At 39.9% G+C, this 25,932-nt stretch overlaps 1 protein-coding gene across 7 annotated transcripts in view; it reads right to left on the reverse strand.

Annotated features, from left to right (window-relative positions):
- Positions 1-12,822: 12,822 nt before the first annotated feature.
- kif21b (kinesin family member 21B) overlaps positions 12,823-25,932 on the reverse strand; it is a 64,085-nt gene continuing 50,975 nt past the window's right edge. For 5 of the 7 annotated variants that reach the window (XM_035152486.2, XM_035152479.2, XM_035152483.2 and 2 more), the window contains 3 exons: positions 21,260-21,459; positions 19,988-20,125; positions 12,823-18,750 (listed from right to left, as the gene is read on the reverse strand). In XM_035152486.2, the coding sequence (XP_035008377.1) occupies positions 20,026-20,125; positions 21,260-21,459 (300 nt within the window). In that variant the 3' untranslated portion in view covers positions 12,823-18,750; positions 19,988-20,025. The remainder of the gene's footprint in view (positions 18,751-19,987; positions 20,126-21,259; positions 21,460-25,932) is intronic. The other 2 variants (XM_035152484.2, XM_035152482.2) reach the window with 1 other exon arrangement.

Consider the following 25,932-nt stretch of genomic DNA (forward strand, 5'->3'; position numbering starts at 1 on the left):
GTATGCGATAAAAAGTGTTTTACACATATTCCACATACAGTATCAAGTATAAGGGCAGTGTAGGGGGACTAATGAAAAACTGAGTAATATTTTGCCCTTTGAATATGATTTATTTGTACTGTTCTTTTTCCTTGTGCTTTTCTGTGATTTTAACCCTAATGGTGTAAGTACTATTTTATCCATCAGGGTTAAGGACATTTTACATTTGAGCGCTCAATCACAAATCAGTTCTGTAACAAACAAAACTCCGATCAACAGTTGAAAATTCTAAATAATTAACACAGAAAAATTAATTATTACTCATCACTGAAACAAACACAGATCTCTGCAATTAAACAAACACTGACAACACTGTTGGGAGGAGATTTAGAGAGCGGCAAAATTACCCAAATCTGGTGGCAGTTCCCAAGAAACACAAACTGTCAGGCTTAATTCTGAACATCTTAGCTTAGCTTAGCTTGTTGTGTGAGTGATCAATAATAAAGGCCTGCAAAACACTGGATATCTCCTTTAAATGCTATTGCCATCTGATTTCGATGGCTCTGGAGGTGGTCAATGCTTTGTGCAGCCGGTGACATTAATAACACCATAGGGGATTCAAATGTCCCTTTTCCTCCTTCTCCGTCCTCTTCTCTTGGCTTCCTGCAGTTTTTCTAAGCACTAATTACTGTGTTTGTGCTTACTTGCGTCATGCTGTCCAAAAATATCGCCTTTCTGGAAGCAATTATGCAAAAACAGACAAATGCCCTGTCAGGCAGGTGACAGGGCAATATATGTGATGTTTTTCCAGCAAGTTTGGAAATACTTCATTTATTTTAAATCCACTAATCAAAATATTTTGACATAGGCTACGTAAAAGTACTAATCGAGTGACTTAATTAGGAACACTATTTGTATTTTCAGAAAGCCAATGATGCACTTTTAAAAAGCAGTTTCCTTCACAATTACTCTCAGCTCACTATGTCTTAGTCAAACTTAATATTGCAGCTGCTGGTGGAGGTAATCATAAGGATCCGCAGATGATGGGGGTGCAGTTTCCTTCTCCTTCTACTGCTCAGGAAGTTGTATCTTATTTTTTAAGGAAAAACATCCAGAAAAAGTAAATCATATTCACTTATGGTGCCCATGCATTTTGGGGTTCGGTGGAGAACCTTTTGTTATTCTCATTTGTAACAGACCAAATGTAGATTATTTCCATTGTATTATCAATATGGCCAAAGGAAAGCCCATCCACTCTGTCTTCCGTTCAACTGCGCACTGTTTACAATCTGACAAGTTTCTTTTATCACAAGTGTCGAAAACATTTCTCCACACAAACAGTGATACCTTCTGAAGGTCCAGACGACATTTTGGCTCATCTCTATAAACAGCTATTTGAATATGAATGCAGATCAATTAAAAAGCCGATGCGTTTTAGTCAATGTATTCTGCCTCTTTAGCTCTCCACACGGTTCAACTGCATATTCAAAAGCCCAATCTGTTTGAAGAGATTACATCAAATTAAACAGAATTCATCTAAAATATCAAATTTATGTGTCACTATTTCACAAGGAGCAAAGGTATTTAAGTCATTAATGAGCCTATAGAGCGAAAGAAACAGCATAGAAGAAGAAAATGCTAATTTCTTCAACAATGCCCCAAAACCAGAATGCAATGTAGCCTGGAGTATTGTAATGTGGTATGTTAATGTTTAAATGAAAACTTTAACAACTTTTTTTATTGAAAAGAAGGAACTAAGAGAGAATGCATCAAAACAGACTGGTTTTAGGGCTGAGAAGTACTGAGGCAAAAAATCAAGAATTGCTTTTTTATAAGATTTCCTCCAGAAATTTTACCCAAAACTCAAACAGTTAATCCACAGTTTCATTTGTAGGACACAGAGATTTGGGAATCAAAAACGTCCTTCAAAAAGTAGATGATGTGCTGAAAGCTCCCAGTGCAAAAAACTGTTCATCACCACAAACGACTCCCCAACTGAAAGCCTGACTAACAGCAGTGTGCTCAGAGAAAAGCCACATGGAGCAGACTTCCTAATGCAGTGACTCTCAGAGAGTTGTTTTATTCTTACAGTTTAAGACACGTTTGGTACAGCTTAGGCAAAAACACAACCAAGCTTTATGACCGAGCTGGGTTTTAATGGCCACTGAGGCTTTGTGTTTCTCTCCGGGCACCTCATATACCCCGAAGAGAAGCCAGTGGTTTGATAAACCCCAATTCAAAACGCCCACATGTTCCCTCCCAGTGTGTAATCCTGCTCTGTGGCCCCAGGATTCCATCCAGAATCAAACCCCCTCCTGAGGTGGCAAACATCACAGAGACACCGTCGAGATTGGTCTCAGATTGACCAACAAAGAGAAGGAGCCATGGACAGACACTCACACACACAGTGTTCATGGTGGACCACAGCAGCCTGATGATCGGCTGGCTCACGGCCCAGCTCCCCCTCAGGCTGCAGCAGAGCGGATTCAAAAAGCTGGAGCAACATCTTATATGATAATAAAAAATAAACACTTTTCATTGAGCAGATCTACAATAGATTCACAGTCACTTCATTATAAATGTCTTATTGTCTTATAACTGCCTTTGTCTTAAACTGTCTTTATGTGGAACGCATACCTCACATATCTTATCAATTTCATTTTAATCCACAATATCGCACTGACACAGTCTCAGGTGCAACATTCATAGAATCACTTACTCTTCAGCAATAAGTCTTCAGCGTAAAATCACTTTTGTTTTGTTGCTACAATGCTTCATATTGAGCTGAATAACAGAGCTTTTATTGTGAGTTGTAAAAATGCAATCTATGAAAAAATAACTACAGTGAAGTAAATCTCTGCGAGCTAGTTCAGGCCGCCAACTGGAGATGTGCCACTCCAATCATGTGACACACATCATATGACATACCTCACTCTCCACAATCATCTATAATACACACCCACCTTATAAGATGGTCTATTTAAGCAGAGAAAATTCCCCATCACTCCCTTTGCTCACCCCGCACCTGTCTCAGTAGTCACTTCAGCCCCTCCATCACCCCAGCATCCACCTATAGGCTCCAACAGGGGGATTATAAGTATTTGCTCATCACCCCCATAATGTCTATGTAATAATTTCCGGGGAAGTGATGAAATCGGAGCCTAGACGCCAAACACTAAAAAAGGTTGATCATGAAGAACAACGGTTTTAATGCAGATAAACCAGTTTGGATGAATGCACAGTTTTCTAACCTTACTCTGCACCAAAGACTGTTTATAAAAAGCTCTGCACACAATGTCCAGCACACAAGCAATACAAAAATGACAGTATATTGTTTGAGGAGGACTCACTAACGACAAGGAATCATTCTGAAGTAGCTCCGGAGCGTTTACACAGGACAAGAGAGCAGCCCATTACAAACAGGCAGGTTGAGAACGGGCGCTGCATTACTAAGTTAATACAAAAGTTTCAGTGGTGCAGTCGTTTTGAGGCTGAGGTGAAAGTTCACCACAGAGTCCTCCTCGGAGGCGGCCTGGAGGCTCTGCTTCGCTGTCTTTCTTCTGCTCAAGAAGCATTTCTTCAGGATTAGCTCTTTTAAAAAAAAAAAAAGAAAATGAAGTGAAAATGATACCAGTGATAAGTTAAGAAATTCCTGCAGGCAAAGTTTCCACCAGAGACTGTTTAAAAACAGCCAGAGGGAACACTCCGCCCTCTGCTGATCAATGTCACCACTCTGGCTGATGACTCAATTACACATGACATTATTAAATTATTTCTGCCTCTGAAAACCCACTGAGACGATGTTTGAGACCTTAATTAAATAAAACAACGTAATGCGTTTTTCTAAATGTGTTTAATTCACTGGCATTTTAATTTAATGTTCAGACGTTTTGTTAGTATGGGTAAAAAAAACAACAATAAATACTGTTAAATTTGAAATAAAAGTTGTAGACAGCCAGACTAGACTGCTAACATGCAGCTTCCTGCTCACTGCATGCAGGGATCGTTTCCTGCCTTCTCGTAGCCTTAGCCGGTAAAAAGACATGATACTAAAATAATATTTTGCAGGATTTGATTTAAGTCTTTGAGGCTTTTTTGTGATTGAAATTGTGCCTCCATTATTCACCTTCAGAAGTAATTAAACTTTTTTGAGGAAATAGACTCATTTGCTTTCTCACTGAGAGCTGGGTAAGAAGATTAATAAAACTCTTTTGTCTGTATGCTGGGGATGAAACTATAGCCATGGAGATGGTTAGCTTAGCTTAGCATAAACACCGGAGGAAGGGGCAAATAGATTGCCTGGCTCTGTCCCAAATTTGCAAACACAGTCCAGACCTACAACCAAAACTAAGTTCGACCAAAAGAGGTGGTCTTGGTCGTACTGAACCATGGTTTGGTTCCTTTGCAGTGTGAACATTTTTGAGGGGTTGTTAAGACTTTCTGACCAATTGCAGGAAGTTAATACACCGTTAAACAACAGAAGAAGCATTGCTACAAGTCTTTGTCTCAGATGAAATAATGTTTGAACGATGTGGATGTTCATTTTGCTGGTATTAATACCACAACGATACAGTTACAGATGTTACAGTGGAAACAAAATTAACAAAGTTAACTTGTAGAAAGACTACTTTTCTTTTTGCTATGCACGTTATTCATAAAAGTTAGCAAATACAGTAGCTGAATTGACAACACACCGACATCAGACGTCCGCCCGTCTACAAACCAATCAATGTCAAGCATACTGTATGTAGGTGCAGCACATGTAGGTGATGACGACAGTACGTGCATGTGCGACATATGTCATATATAAGTTTTAAGTGCGCTCCCTAAATTACAACGTGAAACCAAAACTAACCGGATCAAATGTAAACAATTTAATAAACAAATGAGGACATGGTCTGGAATTTCAGGAATGTAACCGTCCTGAAGCTTATTACATTACATTATATTACATTTCATTTAGCTGACGCTTTTATCCAAAGTGACTTACAATAAGTGCATTCAACCATGAGGGTACAAACCCAGAACAACAAGAATCAAGAAAGTACTATTTTCTTCAAGAAAGCTGTAATGAGTTACCTGATTGTGCTAATATTCAGGTTTATGTATTTAGACAATTCAAATGCATTTATAAATCCAACATGTAAATTACCAGATTTAAGTTTTTATCTGCAGTCCCTGAAATAAAACACAAAAACACGTCTGTCTTGGCTGAGGGCAGTGACTCCTGGTCAACAGACCATAATAACACTGTATTGTTTTGAGTTCCAGCATGTATTCTGATACATATAATGAGTTAATGAGTGCAGTGTAGAGGTGCTGGTGAGCAGCTTCTTTAGCAGAGCCTCGCTCCCAGCTTCCATTTGCTTCCTGTCTTAAGTTCACGTCAGGCTAATCGTCCCCTGACATGAGAGTGGAATCGATTACCTCATCTAACTCTAAACCCAAGAAGAAAGCAAATAAGCATTTAAAATTAGGTGCTGCAGACAGTACGTATGATATAAAAAGGCAAATGTCACTGGAACACTAACCCCAAGTAAAACAGTGAATGTATGACTAAACAATAAAGAAGATCTTCCATTATTATAAGGCTGCAATTATACTGCAGTGTGATTTTTGAAACTTTTATTTTATTTGTGTGTGTAGCTCAAAGTAAACGTATTGATGAATGAGTCAGCTGTACAACTCTCTGGATACCTACTGCTCGATGAACAACTGCACCCGTTGATCCTCCCACTCCCACTGATGCCAATGTCTCCAACCTGTAGTGTGACACCAAAAGTTTCCTTCTTTTGTTTGAAGGCACTTATTTCAGACCAAAACATTACGCTGAGCAGGTCGTTCAGTACCAGAAGGTTGGTGGTTCAATCCTTGGCTCCTATGGGCAAATATACTGAACCCCAAATTGCCCCAGAAGATTGTACCATCAGTGTGTGATAGTGTGTGATAGGGTGCACGCAGGCAGGCATGTCGGTTAATGACAGACAGGTATGCCGAGCAATCATTTCATTCAGTCCCAATGAAATGATTGGTAATCTTTATTACAGTCCTGTCAGGGTCACAGATAAGGGCCTTTTTTCCTTTTTTTTTATTGGCGGCTTTAATTGTTGTTAAATGACATTGGCGAACTCACCCATGTCCAGAAAAATGAAGGTTATTATAAGGAATGCTGTCTGTGGTAACCATACGATACACAGTTAAATGGGTGTTGTTAGGTAGATTATATGAAATGACTCATTAAAAGACACCAGTTTGTGTTTTGAAGGTAATAACTGCGTCCTGATAAGGAAACGGTGGGTGGATAATGTTTGACAGGACTGTGGTGACGACGGATCAAAGGTCCAAGTCTGTTTTCCTGGTTAGAGCCGACTTCACACTTCAGAGGGATTTCTGTTTGGGACTGAGTGTGAATCTGAATCGGGTGAGTGTGTTTCTGAAAATACCCTCAATCATGACTTCAGTGGATCTTATGCAAACCACTGTCCAACACATGTGCACATGTTAAATCCCAAGGCTTTACGGTGTGTGCAGGGAGCGGCCTCGTCTTTGGCATCATGGCGGAGCTGGCTTTCTACCCAGCGGTGGCTCTGATGTATTTTTTCGGAGTGATGAAAGCGACGCAGGACGATCGGGTGGAGCTGGACGACCGGGCGTCGATGAACGTGTTCTGTCTGTTCGTGCTGGGGCAGCCGCTGTGTCTGGTGCTGGGAGGCTACACGGGCATGGCCACGTACCTTCTCACAGCTCTGGTCTCCTACAACTTCCTGCCTTGGAGGACGAAGAAAGAGCTCGCAAAGGGAAAAGAATCAAAGAAGAAGACAAAGTGAGAACAAGGAACGTGCACTGTGCGGAGATTTAGAGAAACCGACTTCTGTGAAAGAGGACATTTTTATATATAAAGAATAGCATATAAGGTAAATCTTTTGGTGTAAATAAGTGAATGTGTTGCTAAACCATACATTTCATTGTCATTTAACCTGTTTCCATAAATCATCTGCAGTTGTATGCATCTGTGAGAAAGTACTTTATAAAGGAACATTTAGTCCTCTGCAAAGGAAGTGACTCATTTCATGATTCCTAATGCCGCAAATAGGGTGGAAGCTTTCATCCAAAGCAATTAGCCAGCATGGCTGAACTGACAAACAGAACAGTGCCGAATATAGGCCTATACAGAGAGATGTCATCAACTACAAATCTTTAAAAAAAAAAAAAATCCATGATGGCCAATAATCTCAAAACCAGACCTATATAGTTTGATTATTTTGGGATTCAAAATTATCTTTCAAATAATTGTCCAAATCCCAAATGTGAATTCATCATTTTAAGTTAGGAAATTGATGGGTGATCAACAGACATTTTTTCTATTACTAAATAGTTAACTGTCTGTATTTCTATAGAGCTTTTCTAGTCTTGATGGCCAAGTGTATCTATGTGCAGCATTTCCTCTATCATACACTCATACACTACCAGCACAGCCATCAGGGGTGATTAGGAGTTCAGTATCATGCCTGAGAACACTTTGGAATGCGGATTGGGAATCGAACCACCGGCCTTCTGATTAGTAGACGACCCGCTCTACACACGGAATTGTGAATACATTCTGGGTCTTCATATGAAAGCCTATTGCTCTGGAGCGTGTGAAGTTATTCAGTGAAGGACGATAAAGAAGTAACTGCCTCTTATCATCCTTGACTTTACAGTGGACCACTGCATGTGTTGCACTTTGACTTTCAATAGAGTCTAAACATGATTACAACTCTGTGGATAGCTCACTGAACCTCACTGTGACCGATCTTTAAATGAATGAAACATTAAACATGCTATAAACATTAATGAATGCTGACAACAGCACACACACACACACACACACACACACACACACACACACACACAGAATTTTCAATTATCCAGCCATGTTCATGAAGGACTGTGTGTCCCTCTGATGTGGCTAAGCCTGGTAGCGTGTAGTGTGTGTGATGTCTAAAACCGGATTCAAAGAGAGCGAGTACAATGGGATTAGACCGTGCCATTTGGTTGATAGTCCGTGGCTTTGTTCAGCCGTCTTGCTGATGCTCATTGTGTACATCTGAGGAACGGGGGGGGGTTTGATGATGTTTATTACTTTCCTCAGCATTAAAATCCTCTTTGAGCTCATGTTGCATGAAGTCATTTTCCAGGGCTCTGAATGTGTCTCCATCTCTCAAAGCTCTTCTTCTTTATCTCTCTTCCTCTAAGGGTGAATTTATGTAAGGGATAACCTCGAGTGTCATAAAGGTTGTAATACCAATGTTCCACTTTTCACCACATCTTCTTTCAAGACGGTTTAGTTTGGCTCTCTACACGTTTGCACCATATCTTGCATAAACATGAATGCATTGTATGTTACATAAGTGTAGCTGTTTTCTGTATCCTCTATTATTTAAAACATCTTGAGTAGTCTGAGTAGTAGTAACCTTCCTGAATCTCCATGTTCTTTTACTGGCTTTTTCTACAGGCTTCTGCTCTCGGCCCCTCCTTTTTGTACCTCCAATAATTCTCCTTCATCTATCCATCTAAAGGAGGGATGGGGGACCTCATGTATACGGCCTGTGAGATTATTTAATCTGACAGCAAAACAACAGATGAAAAAATAGGAAAAATAGGAAATAAAAAAATACAGTATTTATAAGAAATATAATACAAGAAAATCTTGTCTTTTTTTTTACTTCTGTAACAAAATAAGATATCGTAAAATAGTACACTAACATGTCCTTCACTGTGGTACCTTCTGGCTGTATGCCTGTCAGATCACGGACAGGGTAAAGGAAACTCATGCACAGCTATACAGTGTTGCAGATGATGAATGTTCCAGGAGAAATCTAGATCTAGATCAGGGGGCAGACCCTGGAATTTTTTTTTACTTTTCTTAACATTGGTTAGTGTTTTTCAACATTTTCCTTGATTTGCCACAGAATAATTCATGGATCTCGATGAAGACTGATATTTATGAGTGTCTTTAATTTGGTGCAGATCCAACTAAAAATCCAGATCTAGTGAATTTAAATGTGGTTTCATAAGAGGACTGTTGAGCCTGAGGTTCTCTAGAGTGCCATTCTAGTTTCATTCTGTCGAGGTAAAGGATACGCCAGTGTGTCTAGTTTAAGGGGACAAGCTTGCATTGATGGAAAAGGTCTACAGCTGGAAACATGCAGAAATCCTGCAAAGGTTAACTCAGTCACTCAAATAATCATCACTACCATCTGACATCAGATGATTCTCCAGCGAGAAGCCGTCCCAGCCATCGCTCTAGAGGTCAGTGTGATCTCTGTTTAATGATTTAGTATGGCCCTTGAGGAATGTAATAAAAATTTAAAATTTAAATGGCTGTTGAAAGGAGAAAGGTTCCCCACCCATGATCTAAATCCTTTCAGGTTTGTCTCCATGATACTGGTATTTATCTCATGGATTTATTTACCTACTTCCATGACCAACCATAACCAATCAACTCTCCACTTACTCCTGAGGAGAATATCCACCTTTTTAGTTGCTTAACAACCACACTGTGTTCACCAGTTGCTAACTGACTGTCACATCTGCCACTCACACAGGCAGATGTTAGTGTAGTGGTTTATTAGAGCTTTTAAAAACAGATGCCTGTCTGGAAACCCTCATGAGAACGGTGAGTATAACAGCAGCAAGCTGGAAAATCCAAACAATGAGCTGACAGACAGTCAAACAGCTGAGCATCTTTGATTTCATCACGTCAAGTGTCACCAGTCACATACACATTGACACATTTGATTTGTTGTTCAAAGTATGGATTGAAGTAGCTTTAAATTACTTCACTTCCAATTTAGATAGCATACGGATGTGGGCCACTTCAGGCGATGATACAGCACTTCTGGTCTTCTTGTGGCCCGGGCCAAATGGATGTGAGCCTAAAGTGGCCCACTTGCAAAGCAGCAAATACCCAAATATCCCAAAACAAATGTGAGCCTTTTTTGGCAAACATGCATTGCTCCATGCAAGGAGTAACCTGGATGTGAAGCTAAAGTGGCCCCTGTGGTAAATGGTGAATATGATCCTACACTACAAATTCGTCTAATACATGCGATATTGCTGTGGCTTACTTGTGGCCCAGATCTGGCAAACAGGAGCGCCATTATTCCACAGGGTATGTGGGCCACATCTGGGCCCAAACTATTTTGCTATGTGGGAGTGAGTGTCAGGGAATTCATTACTTATACACATTCTAATTCCTTTAAAATTGTGTATGACTTAAAGTTGCAGTGTGTAGAATTTAGTGACATAAAGTGGTTGAAGTCGCATGTTGCAGCCGAATACCCCTCACATCACCCTCCCCTTCCAAACATGAAAGAGAACCTGTGGTAGCCTTCAGTTTTCATAAAAACTCAAAGGATGTTTAGTTTGTCCAGGTTGGGCTAATACAAGTAACATGGCGGCTTCCATAGAGAGGACCCCCCCCTGATGTAAATCAAAAGTATTTCAATATAAAAGCCCATTCTAGGGTAAAGAAAACAACAATTTCTATAATTTAGATGAAACACCCTCGTAAAAACATCACTAGGATTATTTTATGTTACATTTCTGTCAATGGATCCTTTTCACCTAAATCTTACACACTGGATATTTAAATAATGCCTGACCTGAGAGGTCTGACCGCCTCAGCGGGAATGCTGTAGATTCTATGTTTTGTGTGTGTGTTTCATGTACTGCACTCTTGAGTGAGTGCTCAAGTGGGTGCGTTTGTGTCTTTGGGTCTTATCACTGAACCATCACAAAAGAAAATGACGTCAGAGTCTTGAATAGGGTTTGATTTATATTAGGCCTCTGGGAGGTGACAGTGTCAATCACAGCTCCACAATCATGTGGAAGCAACTCATTATCCATATCAACTAATGGAAGCAGTGTGACTGGGTTTAAAGGCGGAGCCCTGTGAACTGAGATGTTAGAGATGGACAAAATGTGGAGACCCGGTGCTGGAGCGGTGGTTAGAGCAGCCTTTAAGTCCCTGAATGTGAGAGTTGGACCTTGCTAACCCTTCTCGGAGGTTATGGGATTATTAATATCAGTTTGACATTCTCCCAATGACAATGCTAACACACCCTGATATTTAGTAGTTCATATTTACCATATTCACGCTAGCTTCTGCTACTAAGCATGAAAGTCAAACAGCTGAGGCCGACGGGAAGCTTTGACATGATTTTGGCACAAGATGAAAAGTAATTTGTGTTTACTCACCAGTAAGCCTAGTGAAAATGAAAACATTTACTATTCTCTTGGGGAACTTGGCTGAATTTCAAATAGATTTTTTATGGTTACAGGGTGATTGATACAGAAAGGCAGAGACTGATGGATCAGCAAGTAAGAACAGACTTACTGCCGGTGTAATGAAACCGATGAAGACATTCAAATGAAACTTCAGGATTATATGGAGGAAGCAATGGAGCACATACAGCTGGGACGTGACATGGTTTGTTATGGATGTTTATTTGTTTGTGACTGGCATCTTCAAATAGTTTTTGCCTCCTTGGAGGCATTAATGGCCGTCATACATCACAATGCTTGTGTCTCCCGTCGGGGCTGGGACAAGCGCAGCCCAACACAAGTTAATGATCGGAGTTTGCAAAGGAAATGAAGATGTATGAGTTTTGAGTCTGCATGTGCAGCCCTGAAGTAGAAGGAAATGCATCTGGATGAAAAATCATCCCTCCACGTCGACATCCCTTACAACCTTTGTTAGTTTATCCTGAATGATCGATAAACTCCTCGTCCATCTGCAGGGTAGCAGATCATTTTCATCCTCAACTTCTTTCGTCTTCATGTCAGACAGAGGACATCGAGAGCTAAGTGTTGTAATCTGCAGACTGCTTGGGAAACAATTTGAAAAGTCCAATCGATCATGGTTTTAAAAAATCTGTCAAATAATCAAGTGTCCTCTTGTCAAAAGGCTCTCTTAGATTTTTCTTTATAAATAAGGACTGCACTGGCTAAATATCTTTTATTATCAGTTAATGCACTGATTAGATTCTTTGTTAGTTATTTGGCTATAAGATGTAAGAAAATGTCCATCAAACTGCCCTACAGGCCAAGATGATACTTTCAAAATCATTAATGTTGTTTGAAAACCAAAAATATTCATTATGTTATTATTTATAATATATTATTTAGTTTAAAATATATAATACAAAGGAAAATAGCAAATATTCAAATATGAGAGGCTGGAACAGTAAATATTTGGAATCTTTGCAGAGTACACACCTCCGCCAAGAGCCAACATCCCCCTAATGAAACCACATTATAATTTGGATCTGCACCAAACTGTACTCATGCATGAATATCATTCCCCTCAACATAAATCATTCCCAACAAAAATGTCTGAAAAACTATCGAACATCAAAGAAATAATAATAAATAAATAAGATATCTACCCCCATTTGGATCCACACCAAAATGTAACAGTTTTTTTTACAACCAAAGTAGTTTCATGAAAAAATGTGTGTATAAGTTTTGGTAAACTTATAAAGTTTAGAAAGTTTCTGCACTAAAATACGGTTTGATAATATTTATGGCCAGAGGTTATATTTTTACAATCTTCGTTTATTGAATCTATACAATGTTTAGTTAGTTATTGTGAAGATCTCTCAGGTTTCTGTCACATCTGCGTCTCTGACCAATTCTGTTTTGTGTAATCCTGTTTACTAACAGACAAATAAACCAAGAGGAAGACATAACCTAACTTGGCAGAGGAAATAAAATCTGATCTGGATGCAGGGTTATTGCATTTATATATATATATATATATATATATATTCTCCACATTAAAAGACCATAAGAGAATCGTTTTCAACTTACAGCATTTATTTTCTTGAAGGAATGTCGTATCCTTCATTAAATATGTATGTACATTATTTACAGGTAAAACATATTTTACATGGCTTGGCTGCATGCACATTGTCATATACATAAAAAAAACTGTAGACACATTTACACTCTTAAGAGGGAGGAGTCTGTGCAATAAAAGGCACACATGACCTTTGACCCTGCATTTATGTCCCATGAGTACATATTTCACAGACAGTGTCACATATTGTATTACCACACACACACGCACCTGGAGGAAAAAACTACTTGAGCAGCTGCAGAGAAGACGTGTGTTGCCGTGTGATAGAGATTCACAGGCGATCTGCAGAGCGGCGAAGTGCCCTGTTGATCAGCAGCCCTCTCCATTGTGTCTAAATGCGATCCCATCCACTCAGCAGCCGGAGGCAATGTTGAAAGTCTTCTCAGCCACAATGAAAAGGTGAGCGGAGACATCATCCCACTTAGAACAGAATTCCACAATCTGCAGGACAATCTACAATCCTCTGAATACGGACAGATTCAGGGTATTAAGTGAACGATTATCAATGTCCTACACACACATTCTGTTTCTTTAAGGCAGTGGAGCCTGTTGGCTGAGGCACGAGGCTGAAGCTGAGACGCTGACTACTGAAGCTTTTATTTTCTAGTAGTCGTACGATGGTTGGGCTGGTTGGGGAAGTGGTAGAGGGGTTGAATAACAGTCGGTTTGACTGACAGCTTGACTCTGCTCTGTGGATCAATATTGACGAGGAGACAGACTGATTAAAGCCACTGTGCACTGAACTTTCAGCAGTCCATGTTTTCTGATAAGACCATTCACTAAATCCTGCCCCTGAACAGGGATTGTCCAATCATAGCTTAGCAAATGTAATTAGGTTTGGCATGTGTAGCTTTGGATTTCTTTACATGATCAAACAATATGGAAGTGGATCTAATGTACGCAATGATTTTACAATTGTTTAAAGAGACTTGAGCAAAAGTGTAAGGAATGTAACACTGTGTTTATCTGCTTCCATTAGATAAAGGCATGTGCCAACTGTGTGAATTTAAAGGTCTAACATAAGCTGCAAACATCTGCATGTCAAGAAATCTAGCTGCGTGTTACACAGGTGCTTGTTATTACTATGTTTCTTTCATCCTTTTCTTTTGCATTTCGTTGGGATGTATTAGTTTGCTTTTGGTCTTCAATGTATTTATATTCTTGTTTTTATTTGTCTTCTTTGTAAAGCACCTTTTACGCACTTTGTTTTTAAAGGTGCTATATTATTATTATCATTATTATTATTATTATTATTATTAATAAACTGTGTGTGCTGTCCAAAAACATAAAGAAATGACACACACATCAACAGCAAGTCAGGGGGTCGGGTTTATAATAATAGTTAATTTTGTGTGCCCAGTTGAGATCCGCGGCTTAATACACAGTTTCCCACTGGGTCTTTTTTAATTTACCTCTAGGGGGCATCAAAATTAAACATCACAATCACTTTAAAAGAGCAGGCAATCAGCTCTCTGTGATTTTTAGCTTTGGTTAAAAAGCTTCCTAATTTAAACCAGATGCTAATATTTGTAACATGAATATACAATCGATTTTTTTGACTGAAACTTGGCCGAAGAAACTTGCCACCAGCTGGTGAAATCATTTGGGATTGGAGGGCTATTGATCAAATAACACTCACTACGTGTGCAATCCTTTCCTGAAAGGATATTTAATCATGTATGATTTATCCCTGTAGTTGACTGCTGCAGTAGAAACAGATTGGATTTCACGATCCAGTGTTTCCAGGTATATTGTTCAGAGATGAATATGGCCAGTTTGTGGTGATTGATATCAAGTCAAATATCTGAAAGCCAGCAGACAGAAAGGGACGGATAGTTTTAGAAAATAGGACAAGATGATGAATATCCCTTGGACGCTTCTGCACAATTTAAGTTACTAACTGCCGTTAGATGTTAGCAGGTGTAAGGGACATAACTTCAGTTGTGCACCGTAGCGTCAGAGTCTCCTGAGCATCCACAGAGGTTTGCATGCTGCTCAATCAAAACTGAAAGTTCTCAACTTGCATAACATCTACTCTAAAAAAGGAGACTTTAAAGACAGGGACACACTGGGGAGAGTCTACGTCTTTACTGTTATCTTACATGTTGCATCAGCACAAACATTATTATCACTCAATTCTAAAGCTACAGTAGATCTAAACACGTGTGTTCTCTCAATACAATGTCAGTGGTTGGAGCCTTGTTTGGGACTCTTCAATTCAGTCTTTGTAAACTAAGTCTAGAACTAGGCTCAATACATATCTTGTTCAGTATTCACAGCAATGTTCATAATCCAAAGTGCATGTAAATCCTAACATGAAGAGGTTACACTGAGGCCAACTGATGAGGCAGAAGTGAGTTAACCTCAACTGCAACAGCTCTGTAATAAAAGAAACGGTTTTGACACATATTTACACTTAATTAAGTCATGAAGTGGAGCTGACATCGCCTGAAATCCAGGTCTCACAGCTTGGGGCAACTTTGGGTGGAGCTGATAGGACAGGGCTTCTGTTTGGCTATAATAATACATCTTTTACACCACATTTAGCGGGTATGCATAGCTTTTTTTAAACATGGGTAAACCTGCTAAAAAGGGCAATCGACTCCTTTCCCACTGCCAGCAGAGGTGCTTGTATCTCAGATTTTCCCCGGATGCATCACGTTCATCGTCATTAATGCACTGAACACCGAGGCGCTCTCTCACCTCCCTGTCTTGCCCAATTAGTGCGTTCACCCGGGTTTCACATTTAAAGTGAGAGTCATTTGACCCGGGAGCCTCTTTTGTGAAACACTACATTTTACACATAATAATAGACTGTCAATCACATTCGGAATACCAACAAATTATTCTGAAATTCAAAGGTAGTTCCCCCTTCGGTGTTCTACATTACTACAATATAAGGAGGAAGGTATCGCCCAATGAACTGCTTTGAGTTTTGAGATGTCCAAGCAACGGACGAGAGCCTCTAATGTCATGCATCCTACAGCAAATATACAGGCACAGGGGAACACGTGAGAGAGAGAGAGAGAGAGAGAGAGAGAGAGAGAGAGAGAGCCTAAAGCTACAGTACAAGATCTTCTCAAGCAATAAATAGGAGTCTGTTTGGGTGAAATAAAGAGATTAAGGCTGTTTTAGCTTTCTTATCACATGAAACACAGCACGAGCTCGTCAGTTTGGCGAATTGGCACAGACAAATCCATAGTGTACAGTGAAGGGCCCAGTGGAGTCTGACTTTAGGTTAAAGTAAACAACCCCTTGTGTTACGCAGGTTCATTTGCCTACTGATCACACTTTGTACCACTCACTCCAGACAGACCGCTACACAAAAATAATAACATATGTCAAACAAGTAACTATGGTCAGAAATCAGTGCACATCTCTCAGAGTGGCAAGTCTTTCAGCTTTGGCCAGATTTGGGAAGATAGTCATTTAAGATGTTTACATTTTGTACAAAAAGGTACAGTACATATATAATAAGTAAAGGGAGTCAAATGCAAAAGCAAAACATCAAAATAAGTATTTTACAAAACAAGGGGTGATACACTGATAGTACCTCTTTTTCTCAAAGTAAAAAAAAAAAAAAAGTCTCAAACAAGGCATTTGGTCGATTCCAAGAGCTACCTAAATTCACAGGGTCGAGTCACGACGTACAAATGAATAAAATTATCCTTCAACCATTACCTGAGATTCTAAGTGTAGCAAAATATTAAAACAAAAATGCTTCAACAAATCGCCACCCATCCACACGTTTGCATCCATAGCCCCCCCCCACCCCAATATAAAATCAAAACCCACATCATTGCTTTTAGAGAGTGTCAGCAGCTTGATACCCACATTGGATACGTCAAACATCAGCAGTGTGTACTCACTTATTGAAGACAACGAACCGAAAGTTTTACAAACTTCCGCAGCTACAGTTTTTTGCTGCTGCTTTATGATCCAAACTGTTTTTCAACTTAACTACATATGTTTCTGGGTCTTTTATCAGGGCATTAAATCACCAACATATTTGTTTTTCTACAGAGGGGGGGATTTCAGAGGTAAATAAAAGGGGTAACTGTGATACTGTGATGCTAACGGACATGAGGTTATTTTTTACAGTGTTAAGACATCTGTATGTTTGTCATTTTGGAGTAAATGAAGTTCATAAACCTAAAGAAATGTGAATGCTTCAGGCGTCAGACAGCAAAAAGATAATTGAAGTGATGTTTTGTTACTGTTGCATGAAGGTGAGTATATGTATGCACGTGCACAGCATGTGACTGCTGCAGTGCTGAATTTGCTTCATTAAAAAGACACTAAATCACCACAGTGAGGGGTTTCAACACCTGTCAGGCAAGATATATAATCGAACCCTCTGGTGAAATCTTGTGTTTTTGTGTGTGTCTGCAGTTTGTGCACATGTGTGGGCAAGCCACATAAACAGATTTGTAGAGGAAGTTTCTCCCCGTCTTGAAATGTAGCAGCAAAGAGTGGGTGGGAGAAAAGTGGGATTTTAAATAGAAATCCCTCTCAGTTATATGACCTACTTTCACCCAAGTAATCTTGCCTGAAAAGCAGCCGGTAAAGCTGCGAGACCTCTAATTAAATTGGTTTTTCCCAGAGAAGTTCAGTAGCTGGGAAGGAGGTGGACTGTTGGGTACGGCTGATCAGTCCATCACCGTCACTAACTTTAAAGATAAGAGAGGAGCTGAGAGCAAGCGTTTACCTGGAGGACAAATGGAAGGTAGGTGCCACTGTAGGATGGTTGAGATTATGATCTGGCACGTTGGCCACCACGGAGTACCTAACGCACAAATGTTTGAGGCATGTGTACTGCAGGTGTGCACTATTTGTGCCATGTGCACGGTGTTTCCTATTTTTTTTTTTTGCCAGTTAGCACTTCAGAGAGCAGACAATACAGCCTGGTCAGATTCTCTGGGGGCCAGTGCTACATTAAGTTGTGCTACTGGACGTGTGCTTTGCTGTTTGCGAGGTCAGCAGCTAGACTGATAGCCCGAGGGCCACAGAGGACACATCCACACAGAGACGAAGAGCTGGGCATTTTATGAAGACTTCAAGAGGTCAAGCACCAGGTGTTTTGTGCACGGAGACCCGTAAAAAGTTTCCTTCCCACCTCACACCGAAGTCCAGAACAACTGAGGTAGGGAAAATAATAAATTAATAAAATACAATACATTAAAAAACAGGACTTGTTGAATGCAGTTAGGTTCCAGTGATGTACAGGGGAATTCTCCAGTGATATTAAAACTATCCACTGCAACAAACACACAGGGTATGAGCGTCCAGTGTGTTCAGTGTCAGAACAACCACAACACTAATGAGCACAAATAGTCTTTTATGGAAACCAGAAGCTCCATTTCTAAGGTAGCGTCGCTCGGAGATCTAAATCCGGACCATATCTCCACGTTCAGACGGTGCATGAATACACACGTTCATCTCTAACTGCTCCGCAAGGTTTCTGAAACCTTAGTGAAAGAACAGAAGGACACTTTTATCTCTTCCTTTCCACCCGAGACAGATTTGATGCGAGGAGAAATATCGTTCTGCCTAGTGTATCCATGGCGAGGAAGATGTGGTTTGTCTGGTCCAAATAGCATCACCTCCTGAATGGCACTTTCAAATTGGCAGTAAAAAAAAAAATCTGAGAGGCAAAGAGTCTTTTGCCTTTGGAAAAATATTCCACATCGGCTCTATCATTTTGAAAATGAAAAAAAAACACCTTCATTGCCTTGGAAACTGTGATTTCAGTGTCGCATCTCATTACTTGAGGTGGTTGTTGACAATGGAAACCATCATTTCAGTTGTCGTTCAGTCGTCACCTCTTCCTCCACAACTTTGACAACCAGATCTTCACTGTCTTGTCACTAGAGAGAGAGAGAGAGAGAGAGAGAGAGAGAGAGAGAGAAAGGAGGGTGGTGGTGGGACACAACAAAGGAAGAAAATAGCAGAACATCAATCAGGCAGTCTTTTCCTTTTAAAAACAACCACAAAGACACTGACTAAAAAATGCACTTCACACACACACACATGCAAACACACAACTCAATACAGAACCTTCCTCAAAACACACTCCTAAATCGTGCAAAAAGTAAATTGAATCAATCAGATCTCGACTCCCAACAGAGCAGCCTATTAAATTGTCTCTTCCTTGCACATTCCCACAGATCAGGAGTTAAACACCTACTGCAGGAAAACATCACATTCTTCATTAACACTCAAATAAGCTTTGCACAGTGGTAGGTGTTAGGAGATTAAAATGTCAAGGGAGTGAATCCTGTCAGAAAGGCAATTCTGGAGGTGTGAAAAATTTGGGAATTGGTTTTCTTGAGTTCCATGAGAACAACTTTCATGTCAGTATCGGTTTTAAGACATGAACTCCACACAACTGGGTCTAGACATGCTCCTTTTACATATGAAGAACGCAGCAGGAGGTTGTCCGGGTCACATGCGTTCACAACAACAGGAAAATCTCTGGAGCGTTCAGGTGAGGGGTGGTGCCTGGGTCTTTGTCGGCATCTTCCATGTGTCTGGCACATCTTTTTTATCCTGAGATATTTGTATTGTTGTCGTTTTCAAGGGCTCAACAGTAAATTCTCTGTTCTCTGAGTTTTTGATTGGTTTGGATTGGGGGCCGACAGGAAATATTCTGGAGAATGTCCGCAGCAGCTGACTCAGGCTTTTGTGTTCTCACTGCAGCCTGTTCAGATAATTTCAGGAGAAAGTCCACAGCTCAATGCAAGTCTGACTAATGTGAAAGTGGTAGAGATCTTCTCATCTAACTCTCATCAGGAAAGACTTATTTCCCAAAATACAAAAAAGATTTTTGCACACATGAGAATAATAAATGTTACTTTGGGTAGATCTATGAGTCATTTTTTCAGCCTTCATGAGAAGTTGTTTGCCTTTGAGGAGGCAGTGGTCTGGAATCAGTTATACAATATAATCAAGTTATACAAAAATAAAAATTATGATAGAAGAATTTGAGAAAAAAATGTGAAATACGGACAGAAACAGAAGAGGGGCAAACAGAAAAGTGAAGAAACTGAGAAAGGAAAACAAATGTAGGGGGGAAAAAAGGTGGAAATTAGTTTAAGAGAGTACCAGAGGAGGGGAGGGTTGGTGAGCAGAGAGGAGGCAGATCACGGGAGGCTGGTGGCCCGGCCCTTGATGGCCAGGACCCGTCGAGGAAGACACGGAGTCAAGCCAGGCACATAGGTCCACAACTTCACCCTGCAGTCACTGGGGTCAACAAGAGGAGGAGGAAGAGGAGGAAGGCAAGGATGAAGAACAGGACGAGAGGACGAAGGCAGAATTTCAGTGACCATACAGGCGGAACAAAGTTTGTCCACAGAAAGAAGACAGAAGAACAGAGCATGAGATGTGGGAGGTAGAGAAGAAAGGTGAAGAAAGAAGACAAAGCTTCAGAGAAACTCCGCCAGTTAATTGAGAAGAGAGAGAATGAACAGAAGAGACCTCTCAGACAAAGAGGAAATCAAGCGTTATCTCAGTTTGATGCATCAAATAGAAAAACAAGATGCGCCGTGACCCTCTCTGAGCTGCACAAGACTGACGCACACCTGCAGCTTTATGCAAGAGAAGAATCAAACATGAATCATAATCTAGTCATGGTCATTTCATGGAAATCAGGAACATTGTCCAACATCCTCTCAGATCCAAGCCCATTCATTCCTAAAGATATACGTCTTTCAATATTGGTCATAAGTTTACAGTTTTCAAAGGCTGAGCAATGTCTTTAACAGCTGCACATTATGCTTTTCTGTAACAGTTACTAAAACAGCAGTAAATTATGCGATTGTTAGGGATTATTTTAACCAGCGGATTAATAAACAGTCAGTCTTAAATAAACTACAGTGCCCATTAAATTACAGTGGGAGAAAAAAGGCAGCCAGATCAATCATGAGGCCTAGTGATGTCTTTTCAATGGTATTAAGATGATGGCAATAAACTGCATGAAGGTTTGCCAACTTGTTAGTAAGATTAATTCATTTCTGGTCTTTTCATAGGATTTGTAAACAAGACAAAAAAATGTAGAATCTCTATTGATCCCGGGGTAAATGGGGTCTTTAAATACTTGTGTTTGACTCATTAAAGTTGGTAGTACTTCAATCAGCTCACACTTTCATAACAGTAACTTGGTGTAATCAATAAATAAGAACATTCATTTCGACATAACAGGGACATTTTACTCTCAAAAGAGGTAATACTGTGTCTTTTAATCCATATTCTTTTATTATGTCAATACAATAGTGCATTGCACAGATAGGAAAGTTTGACGGATACTTCTACCTTCCAGTATTTTGATAGGAACGATTTTCTGACTGGTAGTGGTGGAGTACTGTAACTTTATTTTACCTGGATGCAGTGAAGATCTGTCTCGAGTTGGTACATATGGCGTTGATGGGGCTTTCGTGACCCCTGACCTCTCCTATGGGGCTGAAGTTGTCCACGTTCCACACCTTCAGCACGCCGCCCCGACAGCCGCTCAGCAGCATTGGCCGGCCCGGGACGTACGCCAGGGCGCACACCCAGTCTTTGTGGGAGTTAGGGATTTGCTGTGGGGAGAAGGCAGAGAGACATCAAGAGTCAAGAGAGATCAAAATACTACATGTTGTGATTCTACATTAACACAACTAATCCAGTGGTTTCACAGCAGTTGTGTTTATGAGTCCTCTGGGTTTTTGTGTTCGTAAAAAAGCAGCAGAAAAACTTCTTTTATTCGTTCATTTCTAATGGATATAAATTATCTTCAGTCAAGCATATTTTCTTGAATGCATATGTAAGTACTTGAGATACATTTCTCTTTATAATGTTGAATAAAAAAGTGAGTTGTGTTACAAAGTAAGTGTAATTAGGACACATTTTAATTTAAAGTCTTTATAGGGTATGTGAGAGTTTGCTTCCAAATGAATGTTGTGTACTTTTCTTTTTTCTACCATCATATAAAATCCTGCATAGATCCAAATGCCCTTGCACCCCCTTAAACTCCAAAAGCACCATTTTCTGTTTTTGTTTGTTGAGGCTGCAGCTCAGCTGTAACTCACTTCAGAACCTCGCTTCTGCTGCAAGGAACAAACTGTAACACACTGACAACACATCTGAAAAAATTGCTTCTCAATAGACGTCATGCTCTTTATTTTTTTATTTTCCTATATGTTGTTTCTGTGCCGTATAAAAGAGAAAACAAAGAACGGAGTGAACCACGTCTGTGCTGCCGAGGTGAGACGTTCAACAGTTTGAGTCCAAATACTATCATCGTCTTTCATTTTGCATGCGGCCTTGTCAAACTTTTATTTTGTCGACACTTTGAGTTTTTCAGCTGTTGTGTTTGTCTCTTTGTTTCTAATTGGGCTGAAGATGAATTAATTCTGAACAGTGGAACACATGCACTAAAAGATAACTTTGATTTAATTGGTCTACTTTGTCCTGCTGTGACATCTGCTTCTCTCAGTTGTTATTTTCTAGTTGCATTTTGAGTTTAGAATTTAATCAACCTAACACTATGAGTTATTTTCCTTTTTATTTTTTATCCGGTAACAGACACACTAATGTGTTTGCTGTTGTGAATGTTTTCAACACTGCAGTGACTCAGTCTGATTCTCTAGGTTGTGAAAACAGTAAGTTATAAAACCAGTTTCTTTATTATTTTAGCCACATTCATCCCAGTTTAATTAACAGAGCCAAAAAGCGATTTCAATATTGTGAGTCACATTATCCAAAAGGCTGTAATTCCCTCTGTAGCTCACAATCTAGTTCCGATAACCCACTGCTTTGAAAAGACAAAGGTGTATAAAAAACAAACCATGACTCAGTAACTCAGGAATTTGTAAATCACAAAAGAAGATAAAAACTATTTGATTATATATTATCTTGCTGTTTCCGGACGGAAACTGAATTTAACTGAAGGGCACTCAGAGAGCGCATACCTCCTACGAGGCTGATTTATCACTATATTGCTTTTACGTGTAATGAGATCAGATGCATCCAGATCATTATCGGGATCTGGATTATTCCTGGAGAAATTCACAAAATGATGAGAATCTCACAATGCTTAAGAACGTGGAAAAATGTAATCCACTCTAAAATGTAATGGGTTCTTCTTTGGCCCATTCAGGGAAATCTATTTTGCTGTATATAGTTTTAGTTTTGTATTGTATCTGACTTTTTTTTTATAGTAGGCTTTTTCTACCTTGCTTTTATTCAAATGTAACTGACCAGGTTGCTAACACTTCTTATAGTACTGATGACCCTTTCAAGAAAATCAGCTCAGTCATGTTTTTGTGTGATCCTGCTGAAAGCCAGACAAAGCAATGAAAACTTAAAGGGGACATAGCATGCAAATTCCACTTTGTTAGTGCTTCTACACGTTAATGTGGGTATCTGGCATGTCTACCAACCCAAAAACTCTGGAAAAAAAACACTTGCGCGTTTTGTTATGGTTCCTCTAAGTCAGAAACGTCATGCTTGAGCGACTCGAATGAGCTTCCTGTGTTTTGTGTCGTAACAATACACTGGAAGTCTCCCTACATGGCCTTGGCATTGGTATTTTGACCAAAGTATGTTACAGACATTTCATTAAGACCCCAAGGAACCATATCAACTTGTGGTAAAATGGGCATACAATGTCCCCTTTAACCTCCTTGGCCAATGCAATGACTACATTGCTGTCTGTGGTGTAAACACTAGTGTCTAGACAGCAGGTAGTGTGAACCTATGTATTCGTGTCATTCATGATGTAACATTTGAGGTCAGTGTTCCTGGAGAGTGCAGAAGAACAGTCGAACACACACAACCACAATGGTACTGAGGTTTCCATAGAGCCTATTATTTATACTGACTCACTCATGAGCCGTATCAAACCTCGCTGGACAGCTACTATCTCATCATACATGAATGGAATAGAGGCCAAACGTAAACCACAGCAGTATTACACTGATATTGAAAAACCAAAGTCAGTAATGTCTGTGCAACAACAATAAAACAGGTAAAACCCAAAAGATGCAGTCTGATGACGTTGCATCTCTTGTATCTAGGCAACACAGGAAAGGTACATTTCACAATTTCGCCAGTGTTTTTAGTTACTTCTTTGTATTAATTATTATGGACACGTGTCATCAATGATCATGCCATATTGAGTATCATTTAAATTAAGCTTTTATAAACATTTGTCTTGTTAACATATGAACATACCTGTGATTCAGGTCTAAATAACATATTCCCACATTTACCCAGCTTACATTGGTTTTGCGTTATCAAATGTATTATGTGTAGTAGCACAGTTTTATCATTATCAATTTGGAGCTCCCTCTGTGTTAATGACCAGAATACTGGGGTCGGCAGATTTGTGTCATTTAAATGTGGAATCTGTTGTTCAGAGAAGAGAATTCATGAAAAACAAAAAGCAGTCGGGCGAGGCAGTTCAAAGACAGACACCCCACTCCTGTTGGATGGAACAGAAGCTGTAGATGAGGAATAACAATTGCAAAGAATAAAGAGAAGCTTCTCGCACACATTACATCTACCTCACTATCTCTAGAAACTTTCCACCAGGGGGGGAAAAATGTGTTAATGCTCGCCAACACCTCGGAGAGAGAAAGGCTGCACTGCTGCAACAGTTGCATAAGCGTGTCCACAAAACCAGTAAAACACACATAAACTTTAAATTGTTTTTCGCTAGATATATTAAGATGTTTATCAAGCAAAAGGGAATCACTAAACTGCAGAACTGAGTAATTATAAACAAATTGCTTCACATATTCCCCCAAGAAACACACTATGGCGTATGCATTTTAACAGAGGGGGTCAGAGCCGAACAGCTTGCACCAGCATCTTGGAGGAGGCAGAGCTTCAGAGTCTACTGTAATATATTCTATTACACCCCGAGCCCCAATTTGATCCGATTACATAATTAGACAGCGACTACTGCGTTAGAGAGGCTGTAAAAACGGATTCTTTTGATGTTTTGCAAATTAGATTATGGTCATTTACCACAGACCACAACACTGACTCTGTTGATTAAATGTTGTCTTTGAGTAAAAATAATATGTTGTGATTTTGTTTTGTCTGTTTTGGGGTAAAAAACAAACGAAGGCTAAACAGAACTTATGCAAAACAACCTGAGAAAGTGCTGCTTAATATGCATACTACTGTGGATGCTAATAAGTCAGCCACATCCACCCACAAGGTGCATTCTTATGCATTATTTACATATGCAGGCAATAGAGGGTACACAAGAGAATTCTCTCACACACATGCACACACACACACACACACACACAGAATGACTTTCCTCTCTGGTACCTGTGGCTATGGTGCGTGTGGGCTCTAACGCTCTGATGTTGACACAGCTCTCTCCTGTCACATTACACATGACGACACTGTGTTAACGCTCTCTCCACAGAGCCACCACTCTGGGTAAAAGAAAGACATGGGGGGGAGCACTCCGTGGGCAGGAAGCCATCAAACCAACTCAACACTCCACTGGCAACACAAGTCTTTACTTTCATAGCCGAGCCTGAGTTGGATATCGAGTTACATGCAATCTCTGCTAATATGTGCACAGTTTAATACGACCTGGTTTAGGACGGCTTGTCTAAATGGACCCTGAGGAACACATCGACTGCTCTGACCTGTGTGTTATTGGAGTGTTTTTTACTTGTGAAGGGAATCACCAAGATCATCCAACTGTCCACAATAAGACTGAAGCTAATTAACCTGACAATCAGACTGAACTTTCATTTCATTTCACTTTTTATTTCTGACATAACGTTCACATTAGCCAGTGACTTGCTGGTGCAGGTAAAGGAGTTATTACTGTTACTCAATTTAGAAACAGTCCGTACAGCCAACTCATAAATGCATGTTACCATTTCTGCCCCCATTTATGTGTCACTCCCTTTCATGGATGTAGTAAGTCAGGGAACGAGTTATTCAGAAAACAAGGCTGCATTCAGGTGGCAGAAGGTTTATTTATATGCAACCTGAATGCAATTTTTCGAGTGAATCACAGAATCTGTCGTCGAGGAACA

Source organism: Hippoglossus stenolepis, chromosome 3, assembly GCF_022539355.2.
Source record: "Hippoglossus stenolepis isolate QCI-W04-F060 chromosome 3, HSTE1.2, whole genome shotgun sequence".
NCBI classification, from domain to species: domain Eukaryota; kingdom Metazoa; phylum Chordata; class Actinopteri; order Pleuronectiformes; family Pleuronectidae; genus Hippoglossus; species Hippoglossus stenolepis.